Here is a 17,863-nt window from a genome sequence, read left to right as displayed (position 1 = left end):
ACTGGCTGTCTGCTTCACATGTGGTGGTGTATATGCTTCCATGCTACTCTCTCCATCCCTCTCATCCTCTCGATCCTCCCCCCAGCCCTGGGCCGTAAGTCTGTCCTCTGTGCCTCTGTCTCCATTGCTGCCCTGCAAATAGGTTCATCAGTACCACCATAAATCACAGCAAGATGCACTTCTGTATTTTCATCCTCCAGCTTCTCCTTGCCCTCTAGAGCTACTTTTTGCTGATTTGTTGCTCACTGGCACCCCCATCAGAGACGGAACAGAAAGAACCGGAGAGTCCAGAAATGCCCCTGGTTCAGCAGTTTCAGTTCTGTGTGTTTATCTTTGTGAGAGGGTGTTTGTGTGTATGGGGTGGGGGTAAGGGGTAGGGAAGATTTCAGGGTTAAAGTGATGTGTAAATTGTAATTACCCATTCCCCTACAGTGTAGAGTCTATGCACACATTCATACCCTGTCTCTCCTGGCTCTGCTGTCTGCTGAGTAAACCACTTAGAGCCACAACATGCAATATGAAAATCTTAAAACTAGACAAGAATCCAATTTCCATTTTCAGCACCCTTGAGTGTGAGAAAGTGTTAGTTGCTCAGTCATGTCCGACTCTTTGCAGCCACATGGACTGCAGCCTGCCATGCTCCTCTGTCCATGGAACTCTTCAGGCAAGAATACAGGAGTAGATAGCCATTCCCTTCTCCAGGGGATCTTCCTGACCCAGGGATGGAACCCGGCTCTCCCACACTGGGGGCACATTCTTCACCATCTGAGCCACCAGGTCCGCTCTAGTTCAGCTAGTGAGAATCCCATTCTTTGAACTGTTCACAAAATGAAACACTGTCAGACATCTCACAGGCACATTCAAGATAGAAAACAAAAAGTAGGAGAAGAAAAATTGGAGAAACTTTTCATTCTTCCAGCTGGGTGGATTTTAGCAGACTTTTATGATTATCTGCTTAAAGTAATTATCAGCTACAGAAGGTTTATTATTATTATTAAGCTTAGAAAAAAGTAGAAAAAGAAAAACACTCCATTTTAAAAAATCTTCCTCAAAACTACTGCTTCTCTTACTTTTCCCATAATCTTCACCACATTCACTACATCCAAGACTATTTATGGCCAGACTTCCCTGGTAGCAAAATATAACAGATTATGAAAAACGGATCTAGCAGAAGTGCTGAGGAATTTCTGAGGGTTTGGGGGGGTGGGGCTTGCTACATTGCCTCAAATTATAAATTGCACGTGTAATTTAATGTGTAACAAGAGGGTGCAGCTGCTTAAGAATTTCTGATTTGAGCAACTGAGCTTTCCAGTGAAATTCTCTCAGGAAAAATTCTGAAGTAAACTACTTAAGTGTAACTGAAGTTTCCAGGTACTCTTCAAAAACACCTTTGACCACAATAGGTTTTTATAAAAGCGAAACCTTTAAGCTAAGGGAAAATGCTTGATGTGTGTTTATTCAGCATAAAAGCCTGGTTAAGTTTCTTCCAGTTTCCTTAAGAAATACTTCAGAGGTTAAACTTCTAACCCTTTCCACTCACAGGGCGTCGCTGCTAATGTAGCCCCTGAAGGCCCGGGGGAGCAGCCCGACGAGTCCCTCCGGACCGCGCTTTGGCCTCGGGGCATCGCTGCACCGGGACTGCGCCCTCAACTCCCGGAGCCGGCGGGTCTCCAGTCCCCCGGGGTGGAGATGGTGTCTGCCTGCGGCTCCCATAACTCCCGCCAGCAACTGGGGTGCAGCCACACGACCACTTCCAGTGAAAAGTTTTTGGCGCATTTCCCTCCGCCGAAAACTTTAGGGCTTGCAGCGCAACCGGCCGAGCTCGGTTTCCCTCTCCGCGGCCACTGCAAGCCCTCGGCGCCCACCCCTCCCCGGCTCCGCCGGGACGCGCGCCCACTACCCAGCCTGGATGCCAGGACGGTGGGTACGCGGGAGCCCTGCACCTCAGCACCTGGCACCTCTGGGGCGCGGGGAGGGGTCTGCAAGCTTGCCAGCAGCTGGGTACGCCCCGATCGGCGCGCTCCCGCCCCGGAGCTCCCGGGCGCGAACCCCCGACCTCTTGCACTCACCTCGCGTCCAGAGCTCCGGGAGGAAGAGCCACGGCAGGAGCAGCAGCACTGTCCGCCCCATCCCGAGATCGCGGGTCTGAAAAGTCTCTTTGGACCGACGGACAGATGGACGTCCGGAACCTGCCGCGTCGCCGGCCTAGCGCGCGCGAAAACAGCCCAGTCCCGGAGACCCGGGCAGCCCGCTCCGAAGGCGCAGAGCGGAGCCGCGGTCGAAGGCGGCGAGAGACGGAGGGGGACGGGCCGGGGGCCGAGTCTGAGCCCACCCAGCCAGTCGGGGAGACGAGGGGGCGGGAAGGCGGCCGGGAGAGGCGGGCGGCGGAGAGGGTGGAAGGGGACTGGGCTGGACCCAAGGGGCGGAGAGGGGCGGGCCGCGGGGTGGGGTTGAGCCTGGGATGACCTGGGCGAGGGTGCGGGGGCTGAAAGCGAGGGGAGGGAGGTGAGGACCGTAAAGGGGAGGGGTGACTGGAGGTCTGCGCAGGAGAAAGGGCCCCCGGCCTCCCGGGGATCCAGACGTCCGGCAAGTGCAGGTGGGAGGGACAGAGAGTAAGTTGGGGAGGAGCGTAGGGTGCCCGAGGCTGCCAGCAGACTTAAGGTGCCTGCGGCTTGGAGGCGGAGGCAGTCCCGAGAAAATCCAGGCAGCAACGCTCCCAGAGGCCGAGGCCACCTTGGCGGCATTCACTGCCGATCACCACATCCATCCGCTCCCGGCCGAGCGCCTTCCCGGGCCGAAGCTGTGAGACGGTCCTGGCATTAGGAGCTCACCGCCTCCCGGGAAGAACTCTTTGCTGTGCCCCCTTGTGAAGTCCAAAAGAGGTGATGCTCGTGGAGGGAGATGAACACCTAGGAAGTGGGAGGAGGCGGCCCCCCCAGCGATTAAAGTGTGGCGGGGCCAAAAGGGCAGTCGCAGAGAAAGTTAACGGGTGAAAGAAATGTCAGCCACTTGCACTCGTAATTGAAAGGGTGACTTAACATTTTATATAGAGATATGCACACATACTGGTGCTGCCAATGCAGGAGAGGGAAGAGACCTGGGTTCGATCCCTGGGTGGGGAAGATCCCCTGGAGGAGGGCACGGCAACCCACTCCAGTATTCTTGCCTGGAGAATCCCATGGACAGAGGAGCCTGGCGGGCTACAGTCCACGGGGTCGCATAGAGTCACAAATCGTCGGACAGGACTGAAGCGACTCAGCACGCATCCACACACATTACTATCTTTAAGGCAACATCTTTAGAATTAATGTATTTCAATGTGATCCTTTGACAACATGAATCAATAATGCCATTCCTCTGCTCAAAACCGGAGAGTGATTCCCGCTTCCTCTCTGCGTGAAAGCCAGAGTCCTGCCTTGTGGCCTACATGGGAATACATGCCTGGTCCCCTCTCCTCTCTGACCTCATCTCCTTCCTCCACTTCCATTTATGCTGCTTTCTGGTCCAGAGTTCCTGACCCCAGTCTGGCTGGTCAAGTGGGCTAGATTTGGCTGTAAGGAGGCAACCAGTCCAAAGGGATTTAGATCCATTGTTACTTAACTGACAGCAAAGTCAGCATGATGTCTGCTGCTGGCATCCCCAGTCCCACTGGATGACACCCAGCCAGAGGGTCGGACATGAGCAGTGGGTAGCTCCCCTGATGAGCAGCCAACTCTAAAGTACAGCCGAGCAGCTCATTGATTTTCAGAGGTGACTGCTGCTGTGTTGTTGGGTGGGGGGAGCGGGGCATGGGGAGGAGGGGTGGAAACCAACTCACGTGCCCAGCTGAAAGTCCGGAGAAGGAAGAGAAACAGGCATGCTGTGAGATAGGGATAAGAAAATGCCTCCAACGGCGGCCCACCAGCCTCACCTCCCCCTGCCCCAGGAGGAGTCATGGCACAATTTCCCAAGGCCTGGGTAGAATTGGAGTCAAGCCTCACCTGCACACCTACATGGAGATGTGCAGGGTCGCCAGGGCATCTCAGCAGAGCCCTGTTCCCCTGTGGTGTCCTTGCTGCTGCTCATATACACCAGACTCTTCCATCCCAGGGTTTTGCACCAACTGTTTCCTCTGCTTGGAATGCTCCTCCAGTGGACTCACACCCTCTTGGTTAATTCTCCTGCTTCAAGTCTTTGCAATGCCTCACATTCTTGATGAGGTTTTTGTTGTTGTTCAGTCGCTAAGCCATGTCTGACTCTTTGCAACCCCATGGACTGCAGCATGCCAGACTTCCCCGTCCTTCACTATCTCACGGAGTTTGCTCAAACTTATGTCCATTGAGTTGGTGATGCCATCCAACCATCTCATCCTCTGCCACCCTCTTCTCCTGCCTTCAGTCTTTCTTAGCATCAGGGTCTTTTCCAATGAGTTGGCTCTTCACATCAGGTGGTCAAGCTATTAGAGCTTCAGCTTCAGCATCCATCATTCCAGTGAATATTCAGGGTTGATTTCCTTTAGGATTGACAGGTTTCATCTCCTTACAGTCCAAGGGACTCTCAAGAGTCTTCTCCAGCACCACAATTTGAAAGCATCAATTCTTTGGCGCTCAGCCTTCTTTATGGTCCAACTCTCACATTTATACATGACTCCTGGAAAAACCATACCTCTGACCATATGGACCTTTGTTGGCCGAGTGATGACTCTGCTTTTTAATACATTGTTGATGAGTAGGCTTTCCTAGTACAAAACTGTCTAGTTATCTATTCCTGTGTGATATACCTCCCAGACACAGTATGGGTAAACAACAGCTGCTGTGTTAGATTGACAGATTCTGTGGGTCAGAGATTTAGACAGGGCACAAAGAAGATGAGTTGTCTTACTTCTTCCATCTCTGCTGAAATATTGGGCTCAATGACTGTGGACTAGAAGCATCTGGAACAGGGATCAGCAGACTGTCGCTGGTGGGCCTTTTGCCTGTGTTTGCAGATCAGGATTACTGGAACACAGCCACGCGGCGTGTGTTGTTCACGGCTGCTCCCGTGCTGTCACAGCAGAGTCGGACAGCTGCGACAGAGATCAGAGGCCACAAAGCCACGTGGTCTGGCCCTTTACAGAAGTTGGTCAGTCCTTGATCCTCACATAGCTGGTACTTAAACTGCGAGGACTCTAAAGTCCAGGGCTGCAGACCAGACCACCTAAATGAGGCTTCCCCACGGTGGCCTAGGTGTAGTTGGAAGTCCTACAAGGAAACTCTAGGCTCCAAGAGTGACCATTCCTTCCAGTGACCACGATAGAAGCTGTGTGGCCTTTCAAAACCTAGCCTCAGAGGTCACCTGACTCCACTAAGCCAGACTCTCTTGGTGGATGGTGGATACAGTCACAACCCTACCCTCCTGGGAAAGAGCCATAACCCCTACCTCTTGATGATGGAAGTGTCAAAGGATTACAGCATTGTTTTAAAACTTCCACAGACATCAACACTAGCTAAAATGTAGGTTACTGACTACTGTATTTTTTTTCTAATTTTTTTGGCTGTGCCGTCTGGCATGCAGGATCTTAGTTCCCCAAGCAGAGACTGAGCTCTTGCCCCCTGCAGTGGAGCACAGTATCTTAACCCCTTGACCACCAGGGAAGTTCTGATTCTACCATTTTAATTTCATACTTGCCATGCATCTGAACGTTATTGAACGTTAATGTCCTAATTATAAAGATATGTGATGGGAAATGTTAGTTTTTAAAAAAATAGATCCCATATTATACAACTATTTTCATCCTTATAGGATGTAGCCCAAAAGGCTACATTTGTGCAACTTTAGCAAGGCAACACCAACCTGAAACTCACACTCCAGTGTCCAGACTCTCTCTTATATCTGATGGGACTCTGCACATTACAAGGAGGAGCCCCTACTTTTATTACATAAGAAAAAGAGAGCATGTCAATGGCCCATAGCAGTGTTCATCCAGAGGCCAGGGAAGGCAGCTCCCACTGAGTCAAGTGTAGAAGGGCTGTATCTTAAATCAAGTAACACTGTGAATACAGTCCAGTTATCAAGCATGTTCAGGATATCAGTGACGAGATACAAGACTAACAACTGAAGTCCTCAGGAGAGCAGGCCAAACTACACATGAAAGATGTAAACAGTCAGTCATCAACGACCCTAATCTATTTTTTTTGGTTTTATTAAAATATAGTTGATTTGCAACATTGTGTTAATCTTTGCTGTAAAGTGACTCAATTATACACATATATATTGTCTTTCATATTCTTTTCCATTATAGTTTATCACAAGATATTGAATATAGTTCCATGTGGGCTATACAGTAGGACTTTGTTGTTTATACCCCCTATATACAATAGTTTGCACCTGTTAACCCCAAGCTCCCTGTCCTTCCCTTCCCCACCCTAACCCTCCTTGGCAGCCATACGTCTGTTCTGGGCATCTGTTTCTCTTTCACAGTGATGTTCGTTGGTGTTGTGTGTTAGATTCTACCTCTAAGTGATGTCATATGGTATTTGTCTTTCTCTTTCCAACGTGCTTCACTTAGTGTGATAATCTCTAGATCCATCCATGTTCCTCAAATGGCATTACTTCACTCTTTTAAATGACTGCTGCTCCATTGTATACACGCACCACATCTTCTCTACCATTCATCTGTCAGGGAATGTAGGTTGTTTCTGTGTCTTGGCTGTTGTAAACAGTGCTTCACTGAACACAGGAGTGCATGTGTCATTTTGAATTACCTTTGGTCTGGGTCTATGCCCAGAAGTGGACTTGCTGGATCAGTGGCCCTGATCTAAAGCCACACCCTCCCTCTGTCGGCCGCCCCACCTCCACAGACGCCCCCTCACCCCCTCAGCCTTGTCCCCAACTGGGGCCTGTGACTGACTTTCCACTCCTGCCTCCAGTCTGCCATGTGGACCCCTGATTTAAGCTCGTCTCCTCCCATCCATGTTAACACAGTGGAGACTGCCCAATACCTCGGGACCTGGCTTGCAGGAACCATCCTCTGAATGGTGATGCGCTGAGAAACAGCCTCAACCTAGTTTCAGTGTCAGCGAGCCATTCATTCACTCATGACTTCACAAAGATCTACCGCGCATGTGTTCGCTTCAAAGTATAAGACCAACACCTGGAGTGTGTCACGGAGCTAATGCATGCTATCTCCATCAGGAAGCCCCAGTCTCATCAACCCAAATGCCAGTCAAGGACCACTTTGGTTCTCACTTGTCCAGCAGCCAGTCCATGGTCCTCCCATCACAGCACCCTGGCTTTTCTTTGCTGAACCTGCCTTCTGCACTCACATCCTGAGCCCAGAGGTGGTGTTCTCCTTGATGCCTGAAGACCATTCTCTGCCCTTCTTTCCAGAGTCTCATATCATCAGACCTGGCTGCTGCGGTCACTGCAGACCCCTGGGTCTCTCCTCTTGTTTCTTGAATATTTCAGTATTTGCATCCTTGGTGCTCCCTTCACTCCAGCCCTGTCATAATTTTTGGTGGTTTCAGTACTATTAATACATAAATGACATTGCAGCATGACAGAGGCTGAGCCCCTTGACTTCTCCCCCATCTCGTGTGCTGAGCAATATGCTGGAAATACATTTAAGGGCCAAGTTCGTGAAGTTTGCTGGGGAACTGAGATGGTGCCTGTAAGAAAGTCCACTCAGGACACCCCACACCTTAGGGGAAGCACCAGTCTCAGGTAGTTTCTTGGGCAACGTAGATGGTGCACGGAAGACCCTCCATTCAGTGTACTGAACAGCATGCTGGGAGTACAGGTGTAAACTCTTGGGGGACCATGTGTCAGGTGAAGCAATCCATTTGGAATACTGCATTGAACATAAGTGTGCTGGGAAAACTGCTGCCGTTGCTAAGTCACTTCAGTTGTGTCCGACTCTGTGCGACCCCATAGACATCAGCCCACCAGGCTCCCCCGTCTCTGGGATTCTCCAGGCAAGAACACTGGAGTGGGTTGCCATTTTCTTCTCCAATGAGTTAAAGTGAAAAGTGAAATAAGTTGCTTAGTCATGTCTGACTCTTAGCGACCCCATGGACTGCAGCCTACTCAGCTCCTCCATCCATGGAATCTTCCAGGCAAGAGTACTGGTATAACTAAGTGACAGTTAGACAGGAATCCAGTTGCTAAAAAGACTCACCAGATCCAACTCCTACAGTTTGCTACAGAAACAGGACACAATATAACAACAGCAGTAAGTTAATATGCATCACAGTTAATGGTTGTTTTACTGTAAGGATTCTAGAGAGACCAGGCACAGGATCCTTTGTCCACCCTTTCTGGAAGACGTGTGGCCAGATGCACTCCCTCTCTTGGATCAGGAACCACTGGGAATACTTCGGAACCAGGGAGCCCCAAAGAGAAGTTCAGCTGGGGATTTTTATATGTTCTGGGTCGCCTAGGCATACTCCCAAGGCATAACTGGCTTCAACAGCAGCGCCCTCTAGGGGTCACACCGATGGATGGACATGTTCACTCCAGTCGTGTCCAACTCTTCCACCCCATCCACTATAGCCTGCCAGGCTCCTCCATCCACGGGATTTTACAGGCAAGAATACTGGAGTGGGTTGCCATTTCCTTCTCCAGGGGATCTTCCAACCCAGGGATTGAACCCAGGTCTCCCTCACTGCAGGCAGACTCTACCATCTGAACCACCAGGGAAGCCCTGGGGTCTCACTGAGGCCATGTGCAAATCCTGTAACTCACTGTTTTTTGTTTTGTTCTTTATTTAAAATTTTTTTAAAATTATAGTTGATATACAATGTTGTGTTAGTTTCAAATGTACTGCACAGTGATTCAGTTATACACAAACTACACACATATATTCTTTTTCAGATTCTTTTCCGTTACAGATCACTAGAGGATATTGGGTATAGTTCCTTGTGTTGGACAGTAGGTCCTTGTATCTCACTGTTTCCAATAAACAGCACTGACAAGCTGGTACAAATCTCCCTGAGCCTCCTCAATCCCACAAATCAACATTACTAATGAGTAGGCTTCATGCCCTGACCAGGAGCCAGGGCCATGAAGAAACTTTAGCAGAATAGCTCAGGTTAACTCCAGGCTCTCCCAGAACAATGGCTTCCATAGTCATTGCAAAACGGTATAAGGAAAAGTTACCATTCAGTATTGTGAACATGATAGTGGAATAAAACTATTTCCTCTTGTGGTTTCGGGAGCTCTTTGGCATGAAAATTCATTCTATAGGCAAAACAACAACAACAATAACAACAGCAATAAACCACCCACACGGGAAGTAAAATTGTCAGGCTCAGAAAAGGGATGGTGCTGTTTAAAGATGTCCCTCTAGTGATTTCCTTGGCAGTCCAGTGGTTAAGACTCCGAATTTTCACTGTTGGGGGAACACGGGTTCATCCCTAGTCAGGGAACTAAGATCCTGTATGCTATGTGGTGCGGCAAAAAAAAAAAAATCCTTGAAAGAACTAAATTTTTTTTTTTTAAAGCACCGTTTGCATCCAAAAATAAATTAAATGGAAAGTCCTGTGTTTTAGGAAACTCTAGTCCTGAGAAACATCGTAGGCTGAGGCCATGGAGATGCATCTTGAGGAGAATTTACGAGCAGACGAGGGAACACTCGGGGGAGAGCCGGGTGAAGCCTTTCAGTGACTGTATTCACAGCCTGGACGACAAGCAGCACAGGACACTCTCTGTGGGCTGTGTTCCCTAGAAACTAGGGCTGGAGGCAAATTTGATGAGAGCTGATGCTTCAGCCCAAGAGGGAGGACAAAGGCAAGGGGAAATGGAGCAGGGACGGGTAAGAAGCACTGCACTGGCCACTGCCAGAAACTCAGCTGACCGCTGGGCAGGCATGCCTGCTCGGCCACAAAGGATGTCTCCTGGCAGGCTGTGCAGAGAAACCGCGCTGTGGAATAGTCTGGCAGAGGGGAAAGAAAGGGGATTCATTTCTTAGGTTCCTACCTGCCTTGTTCCTGTGAATCAAAATTTGCCTTGATCTAAATTTGCTCTCTGGTGGCTCAGACTGTGAAGAATCTGCCTGCAGTGCAGGAGACTTGATCCTGCACAGATCCCTGAGTGGGGAAGATCCCTTGGAGAAGGGAATGGCTACCCGCTCCAGTATTCTTGCCTGGGAAATCCCAAGGACAGAGGAGTCTGATGGACTACAGCCTATGGGGTTGCAAAGGGTTGAGCACGACTGAGTGACCAACGGTAACACACTAAATTCGCTCTCTACACTTCTGGGTTTATGTCTTTATCCCCTTCAGAAGGCAACTCACACACCTTGTGAGGAGGCACCTCCTCCAAGTCTGGCAGTGGCAGGAGAATCCAGTGCCCCAGGCAGTGTGACCTTGGCCTGATGACACAGTGAAGCCAGGGGAGAAGGCCTTGTGACTGGTGGTGGGGACCACAGGGCTGGGGGAAATATAGGGCCCATGTAGCATCAGGCCACGGTGGTGGTTGAGGCGGGACAATAGGAGATGGTGGCACTCAGAGACTCCCTGTTGGAGTAAAGCCTTCTGAAAAAAAGGCATTTGAACTAAACCCTAAAGGTCGACATTTTAAATAAAGAGATGAGAATGAACCAATATACCAAGGCCCCAAGGTTAAGGTGTGTCTGGGGACTGTAAGTAGAGAATTTTAGGGAGACATAGAAGTTTCAGGCAACTTTATATTTCTGCATAAAGTATTTGAACTTTACTTCTTAGGCCTATCAGTCCTTTTAACCTAGCAACGCCACACAGTGAGATTACAGTTCAAGAAAGTTATTGTTTTCACAAGCTTGATATTCTACAGTTGACTTCACAGACAGGGAGGAAGGGGTAAAGCAGAGGTTTTTAACTTGGGTCTACGAATCACTTGGGGAAATTCTGTGGAGCTCAGATATTAGGAGCAACGTTTTCACTGAGGACCTCTGGAGAAGGGGATAACAGAGGACGAAATGGTTGGATGGCATCACCGACTCAATGGACATGAGTTTGAGCAAGCTCCAGGAGATGGTGAAGGATAGGGAAGCAGGGTGTGCTGCAGTCCGTGGGGTCGCAAAGATTTGGATACGACTGAAGGATTGAACAATCATACTTTTCATCAACTTTTCAAAGGGTCCAGACGTCGGAAGGGTTAAAGTGCACTGGTAGCGGGAAAAATCAGTAGATTCACCACCCTTCCTCAAGCCTGGAGGCATATACCTCCCAGTTTGGGGGTCAGGAGAGGAGAGGGAAACTGGCCAGAAAATCTTCTTATTCATAGTTAGGAGGCAGGTCAGGTTGGAATTGACACGACGTGGAGATCTGGTCACCAGGAAGGTCCTATTCCAGTACAGACCCTAGCAGAGGTAGTCTTGCTTTGGGTCACAGCGGCTATGCTACAAAGGTGCCTGTGATTAGTCGTTCAGTTGCATCCGACTCTTTGCGATCCCAAGGCCTGTAGCTTGCCAGACTCCTCTGTCCATGGATATTCCAGGCAAGAATATTGGAGTGGGTTGTCATTTCCTTCTCCAGGGGGTCTTCCCGAGCCAGGGATCGAACCCATATCTCCTGTGTTTCCTGCATTGTAGGCGGATTCTTCACCCACAGAGCCTTCGGGAAAAGAAGATCCAAGTATCCAGCAACTTCAGCTCCGCGCATCCTTCCCGCAACTGCGCAGGCGCTAGAGCCGCGGGCTCGCCGCGCTCTTGCCGAAGCCCCACCCCGGCGCGAGGCACGACGGGAAAGTCAAGATGGATGCGACCATTTGAACGTCTCGGGTGAGAGGTTCTCCCGCACGCCTTCCTGTTGTTAGCAGTCGTGTCCGCAGCTGCTGCCCAGTCCTCCTCCGGAACAGGGGAGGGAGAGGGAATGAGAAGCTGCAGTGGCCGAGGAGTCGCCGTGACCATCCCCGCCGCTACTCTTGGGCCCTCTCGGTCCCCTCGCCTCCGGGGAGCAGCCGGGGCTCGCCGCGCCTGACGCGTCCCGAGTCACACAGGTGTGGTCCCGGGCCCGGCATGCCTGGTGGCTCACCGCGTATCCCGTAGTCCTAACACTCGCCCCAAGGCCTACCGGCTCCCTGATAGGGAGGGCTGGGAGCTCGGCGCGGGCCCTGAGCACGCGCTGGAGCCATGGGGAACCCAGTTAGCGGACTGGGCTTTCCGGGGGTGCGTCTATCTCCCTGTTACGCTCCGAGCCGGCTTCTTTCCTGAGCTCAACGCGAAAGGGGTCTCAGCTTCCATGTGGAATCTCAACTTCTAGGTCGGCCTCTTGCCCCTCTTAAACGAAGTTCTGAGGCTCAAGCTTTTAGCCTGATGGATTCACCTGACTCTAGAGGGATCGAGGGAAGCTCTACTTTTTCGCAATCTCAAGTTGTCTTGTGTGTGCACTTGAATTTAGTCGAATTTACTCTTGAAGCAACTTTGTGGTTACCTCTGGCAGGGTAGTTTTTGTTGGTATTAAGCAAGGCTGATATCTTGATATATAGCGTATCAGTTTAATACAGTACTTTCGTCTGTAGCTCTTTATGTTGCCCCCTGATAAATAAAAACACGTAAAAAATTGGGGAGATTGCAAAAGTATTAAATATGTTCTCGTAGATAGTACAAAAATATTGTACTGTGAAAATACTTTATAATTAATAGTTTTGTAATTTTCTAAGTTTTAAAAGAATAATGTTCCAAAATTGCAGAAGTGAAATAGGATAAACTCGCCAGTCAGTTCTTTAATGTTTGTTATTCTGTTGATAGGAAGACCAAATGAATTTTGTTGTTTTCCTCTAAGTTTTATAAGGTACTATTTCAGTTATATCCCAAGTTCAAGTCTTCTCAGTTCTGAATTTTAGCGGAGAAAAATAAGTGTTTTGATTATCACATACAGTTGTGTCAGGAATAGCATTTAACTCACAGCAAAATAACTTTGACCCTGGAGGAGCTGCATAGGAATTACAGGGGCTTTGAGATAGTGTAGGAAAAAAAAACCCTACTGATGCCCAAAAGACTTCAGATGGGATGAGAGATATGTCAAATTTAGTTAAACTTTTAATTGTGAGTGCTGTTCCAAACACTGTTTATGGTACCATGGTAAAATGTTGGTTTTGTTATATGTGTTTGAGGATTTCAGCTTAGACATGCCACAAAATCCATTTTTAGGATAGGTATTGTCTTGGAGAGAAAACTGGCATCTACCTTATCTACCATATCATACAGTGAATTTTACTGACTGCCCGTTACTGTATGTAGAAATGCTTTGGAAGTAAAGGAGCATGTTTCCACCCACAGCTCATCCACATCTTTATAGTGATGAGCTGTACTGTAAATAGATTGTATTAATTAAAAGCTAGGACTTGTAAATTTGCCACAAGTGTGGCTGTCCCATGGCCAGAGTTCTTCATGCTTTGGTTTCCTGTGTTTGGCCCTCAAATTGGAATTGATTTTAGTTATATGTTCTGGTCGACTGGGGTGTCATAACTACTGGTGACATTTGACAGTTTATTAGGTCTTTTGTGGATTGATCGGGCTTCCCTGGTGGCTCAGACTGTAAAGAATCCGCCTACAGTACGAGAGACCTGGGTTTGGTCCCTGGGTTGGGAAGATCCCCTGGAGAAGGGAATGGCTATCTGCTCCAATATTTTGGCCTGGAGAATTCCATGGACTGTACAGTCCGTGGGGTTGCAAAGAGTCAAACACGACTGAGTGATTTTCACTTTCATTTGTGAATTGGACAGCTGAAAAGAGTAGTTCAACTTACGATGAATTAGAAATAATATGAGGTTTTTGGGTTTTTGGTTTGTTTCATTCCAACATGCCAGTGATCCTTGAAATTTGTTTTTCAGATTAGGTTTCAGCGGAAATGAACAGACATGACCTTTAATGTTAAGAAGTCGGGCAGTCATGGGACTATAAAATGCAGCTTGTCTGAATGCTTCATATGTGAAACGTGGAAAAGCTAGTGTGTAGTGATGTGACACATGGGAAAGGTGTTGTGGGACATAGGGCTCATTTCAACCTGGTGGTTTCCTTCAGTGCTATCCTTCTGTCGGTCCAACTGAAATGTGCCAATAACTAATCATCTGAGAGTCAGATCTGGAATGACCTTTGATGTTATTAATTACTTGTACACTTACAATATAATAGAATTATTTGAGTTTCATCTAAGGATTAATGACGCTTCTATAAACTTTTATGACATTTTATTCTGGTTTTGACTCCAGAAGCTGACTACAATGTATTTGAATTCATACAGAAATAATGTTGATATTTGGAACCCATGTCGAACTTCTATGAAGAAAGGGCAACAATGATTGCAGCCGGGGATTTGCAGGAATTTGTTCCTTTTGGTCGAGACCACTGCAAGCACCACCCTAATGCTTTGAACCTCCAGCTTCGCCAGCTTCAGCCCGCCTCCGAGTTATGGTCTTCTGATGGTGCTGCTGGCTTGGTGGGATCCCTTCAGGAGGTTACCATCCATGAGAAACAGAAGGTTCCATTAAGTTTCTTTCCCATAATATTTTTGAAACATAGAACGTTGCGACCTACTTGTAATTTAAGACTACCTGCAACTGAGAAAGGAGTATAATGGTATTTCTAGGGTAGTGGCTTAACCACTACTGAAATTTGGTAATTTCAGTCAAGACTAATGTAATGACTTCATTGTATTATGATGTCATAACCATATATTTAGACATGGAACTCATGGTTTTATAGTAAGTATTAGGATTATGGTCCATTCTAAACCTTTCTCTTCACTTAGTATGTGGGGACCAGATATCATGTTGTTTGATTAGATGGTAGAGTTAGACATGGTCACTGCTGCAGAATAAAACTTACATGTTTCTAGAGGCTAAAAAAAGAAAAAAAGCCACATAACTAGATATAGTAGTTCTTAAATAGGGGAATGAGATGTTAGCGTGTGTCAGAAAATCAGTCTTCCCATCTTATTCCACTTAGGATACCACAATCTCAGGGAGAGGAAAGTCTATGTAGTTAAAAATCTAAACCTTTCTCCTGTTTAATTTTAATGAGTGGGCCCAGGTACAGAAGTTGAATGTAACTGTGAAGCAGGGAAATCTGCCCTGTGAATAAACTCCCCCAGTGATTCCCACATGCACCTCACTACCCCTCTCCATCACTTCTCCCTACACTTAATATACTTTTTTAGTTTCCCCCAGCATGTTGGTTTCATTTGGGGATCTGCAGACTTGTTTATGTTTTGGAGAAATAATATGATAGTATAACATGAAACATCCTGTAAGATATATAATGCACATGCCCAGACACCCTACTTTGTTAATCAGTTTCTAAAAGTTGGGCTTGGAGTGTGTCTTACTCCATAGGCAAAGAGAGAGTAGGAGACTTGTATCTGGATAATTATTTGATTTAATTAGTAATTCTTGCTCCATACTATTGAAAAAGTGCTTAAACATGTCTTGCATGTATTATGTTTTAAGGAGAGCTGGCAGTTAAGGAAAGGTGTCAGTGAAATCGGAGAAGAAGTGGATTATGATGAGGAACTCTACATGGCTGGAAACATGGTTATCTGGAGCAAAGGAAGTAAAAGCCAGGCACTGGCTGTCTATAAGGCATTTACAGTTGACAGTCCTGTTCAACAGGTGAGTTGATTTGAATTTTAGCATTTGATTATTTAACACTTAACAATTTTTGTCCTAAAATTAAACAGAAATAATAAAAACAGCACAATGATCCCAGCAGCTGGGTGTACATTTTAAAAGTTTTATTTGTTTTCTATATCATCACTTTTTTTTTTACACTATCCTTTGTCAGTCAGTTTTTTTCCACTATCCTTTTTCACGTGCTGCAGTCCACAGGGTCGCAGAGTCAGATACAACTGAGCGACTGAACTGAACTTGTCAATTTAATGAGTATTCAAACACTGTTCTTGAGTGATTAGCTTCATTATTCTCTAAAAATTTCTAAGACATTGAGGGTACAAAGAATACTTTAACACATGATGATTATAATTGATTGCAGGTATTCAATAATACCTACTTCCTAGTGATAATCAGAGAGAGAAAAACCTAGTTGCTTTCGTTGCAGTTAGATATTGCACCTATGTCTGTTCTGAAAATTGGTAATTAGAAGGAATTAAGTATTTGCCCTTCCTTTTTAGGAAGACATGCAGTTTATCTCCCTTATTTGTGGAAGAATGCCAACTAATAAAAATAGAAGGATAGAGTTAAAAAAGAAATCATCATTTTGTAAACTCCAGTGTAATAATTGATTCAGAAAAGAGTTGTTAATGAATAGTAACACTCTTGGGTGAAAAGACATTACCGTGCACCAGGGTATTACTCTGTGGATTACTTGCTAATATAAAGGAACAGATGTGTCTCTATTTTAGAGATATCTGTTGGTCTCCATTTCCACCAGATGATTCTTTGCTATCATTAATAGTGGGACAAAGGAATACTATACTGCAGCTATAATGCAGTATATGTTGTCATCCTCTCAGTTCTTCCCAAGATTATATAATGTGAGCATCTAATTCAGCCTTCCAGTCATAGAGAGTATGGGGACTAGAGGGTAAAATTTTAAAGTATTGTGAAATGAGGAGTGGGTTGGAGGTATAGATGAAACAAGAATGGCCAGAGGTTGATAATTATTGAAGCTGGCTAGTGAGTATTCATTATGTTATTCTGTTTACTTTGTATTTGAAATTTTCCATTATAAAAAATAGAAGGGAAAAAAACACTACAAAAAAACAATTGTATGAATTCAGAATATGGAACAGTCTACATTCTGGCCTCTTTAAAAAGTTAGTCAAGGAGCAGGAAAGAAAGATGGGGGCTGTTCTAGATTAGAAGAGGCTAAAAGGACATCACCAAATGCAGTATTTTTTGAATGTCGTTAAATGAACTTTGAATCTGGTTTGAGAACCAGCTGAGGCTGGTGCACTGGGACGACCCTGAGGGATGGGATGGGGAGGGAGGTGGGATCGGGGTTCAGGATGGGGAACACGTGTACACCCGTTGCGGATCCATGTCAATATGTGGCAGAACCACTACAATATTGTAAAGTAATTAGCCTCCAATTAGAATAAATAAATTTATATTAAAAAAAAAAAAGACATTCTTGAGAAAATCTGAAAATTGACTGGATATCAGGTGCTAGTAGAAAATTATATTTTTTTCCTCAAGTGGTATGACAGTTTATAGGTTAAACCTATAGGTTTAATAGGAGTATGTCTTCAGTTCTAGGAAGCAGATGATGAGGTGGAAATACATGATGACGGGTTTAGGGGTGAAGTGATGATGTGTGCAATTTTCAAACAGCACCTCCCCACTCCCCACGTCCTTTTTTTTCCTCCCACATCCTTATGTATAGGAATGCACACATAAACAGATATGCCAAAGGTTAGTAATAACCCGTCAGATTTAGGTGAGACAGATGTTTACCGTTTCAGCTTTTCTTACTGAAAGGTTTTAGGATATCAAGTTGAAGGGAAAATGAAAGCATTTTTGGTAGTTGACTTAATTGTTAGCCTATTGACAGAAGATTTCAGAGGCTGTTTATTCATGTGAAGTTCCTCATTTGTAAACACTGAAATCATATCTCGACACTGCTTTTTTTTCCCGTTAACTATTTTATGGTGAGTGTTGTACTCATAACAATTTATTAGGAAGGGTAAAGTGAATTATTCCCAAATTTTAGATGATGTGTAAAAGCATTTCTGTATAGGAGTGCTGAAGCCAGTGATCTTTTTGATAATTTTCCCCTCATGTAACATTGTAAATGTATTTAATGCCACTGAAAAATGGTTAAAATGATAAATTTTATGTTATGTATGTTTTACCACAATTAAAAAGGCACATGAAAATGCCTTTAGATAATTTCAGTGTGATTGTCAAGCATACCAGTTAAAGGTTAATGGTTTTTAAAAATTTTCCTGCTATATACACAAACACACAC

At 46.2% G+C, this 17,863-nt stretch overlaps 2 protein-coding genes across 8 annotated transcripts in view; one reads left to right on the top strand and one right to left on the bottom strand.

The window, feature by feature from the left end:
- The window catches only part of MERTK (MER proto-oncogene, tyrosine kinase), a 124,150-nt gene extending 121,778 nt beyond the window's left edge, over positions 1–2,372 (bottom strand). The window contains exon 1 of one of the 2 annotated variants that reach the window (XM_065929843.1): positions 2,070–2,372. In XM_065929843.1, coding sequence (XP_065785915.1) covers positions 2,070–2,130 — 61 coding nt within the window. In that variant the 5' untranslated portion in view covers positions 2,131–2,372. The remainder of the gene's footprint in view (positions 1–2,069) is intronic. The other variant, XM_065929844.1, reaches the window with a different exon arrangement.
- Positions 2,373–11,668: 9,296 nt separating this feature from the next.
- Positions 11,669–17,863, top strand: part of ANAPC1 (anaphase promoting complex subunit 1) — a 108,830-nt gene continuing 102,635 nt past the window's right edge. For 5 of the 6 annotated variants that reach the window (XM_065929838.1, XM_065929840.1, XM_065929839.1 and 2 more), the window contains exons 1-3: positions 11,683–11,934; positions 14,181–14,417; positions 15,385–15,546. In XM_065929838.1, coding sequence (XP_065785910.1) covers positions 14,205–14,417; positions 15,385–15,546 — 375 coding nt within the window. In that variant the 5' untranslated portion in view covers positions 11,683–11,934; positions 14,181–14,204. Of the gene's footprint in view, positions 11,935–14,180; positions 14,418–15,384; positions 15,547–17,863 lie in introns of all 6 variants that reach the window. The other variant, XM_065929837.1, reaches the window with a different exon arrangement.

Source organism: Muntiacus reevesi, chromosome 3 (genome assembly GCF_963930625.1).
Source record: "Muntiacus reevesi chromosome 3, mMunRee1.1, whole genome shotgun sequence".
Classification (NCBI taxonomy): Eukaryota; Metazoa; Chordata; class Mammalia; order Artiodactyla; family Cervidae; genus Muntiacus; species Muntiacus reevesi.
The sequence above is the reverse complement of the archived record's forward strand: the minus strand, read 5'-3'. Positions and strand labels throughout refer to the sequence as shown.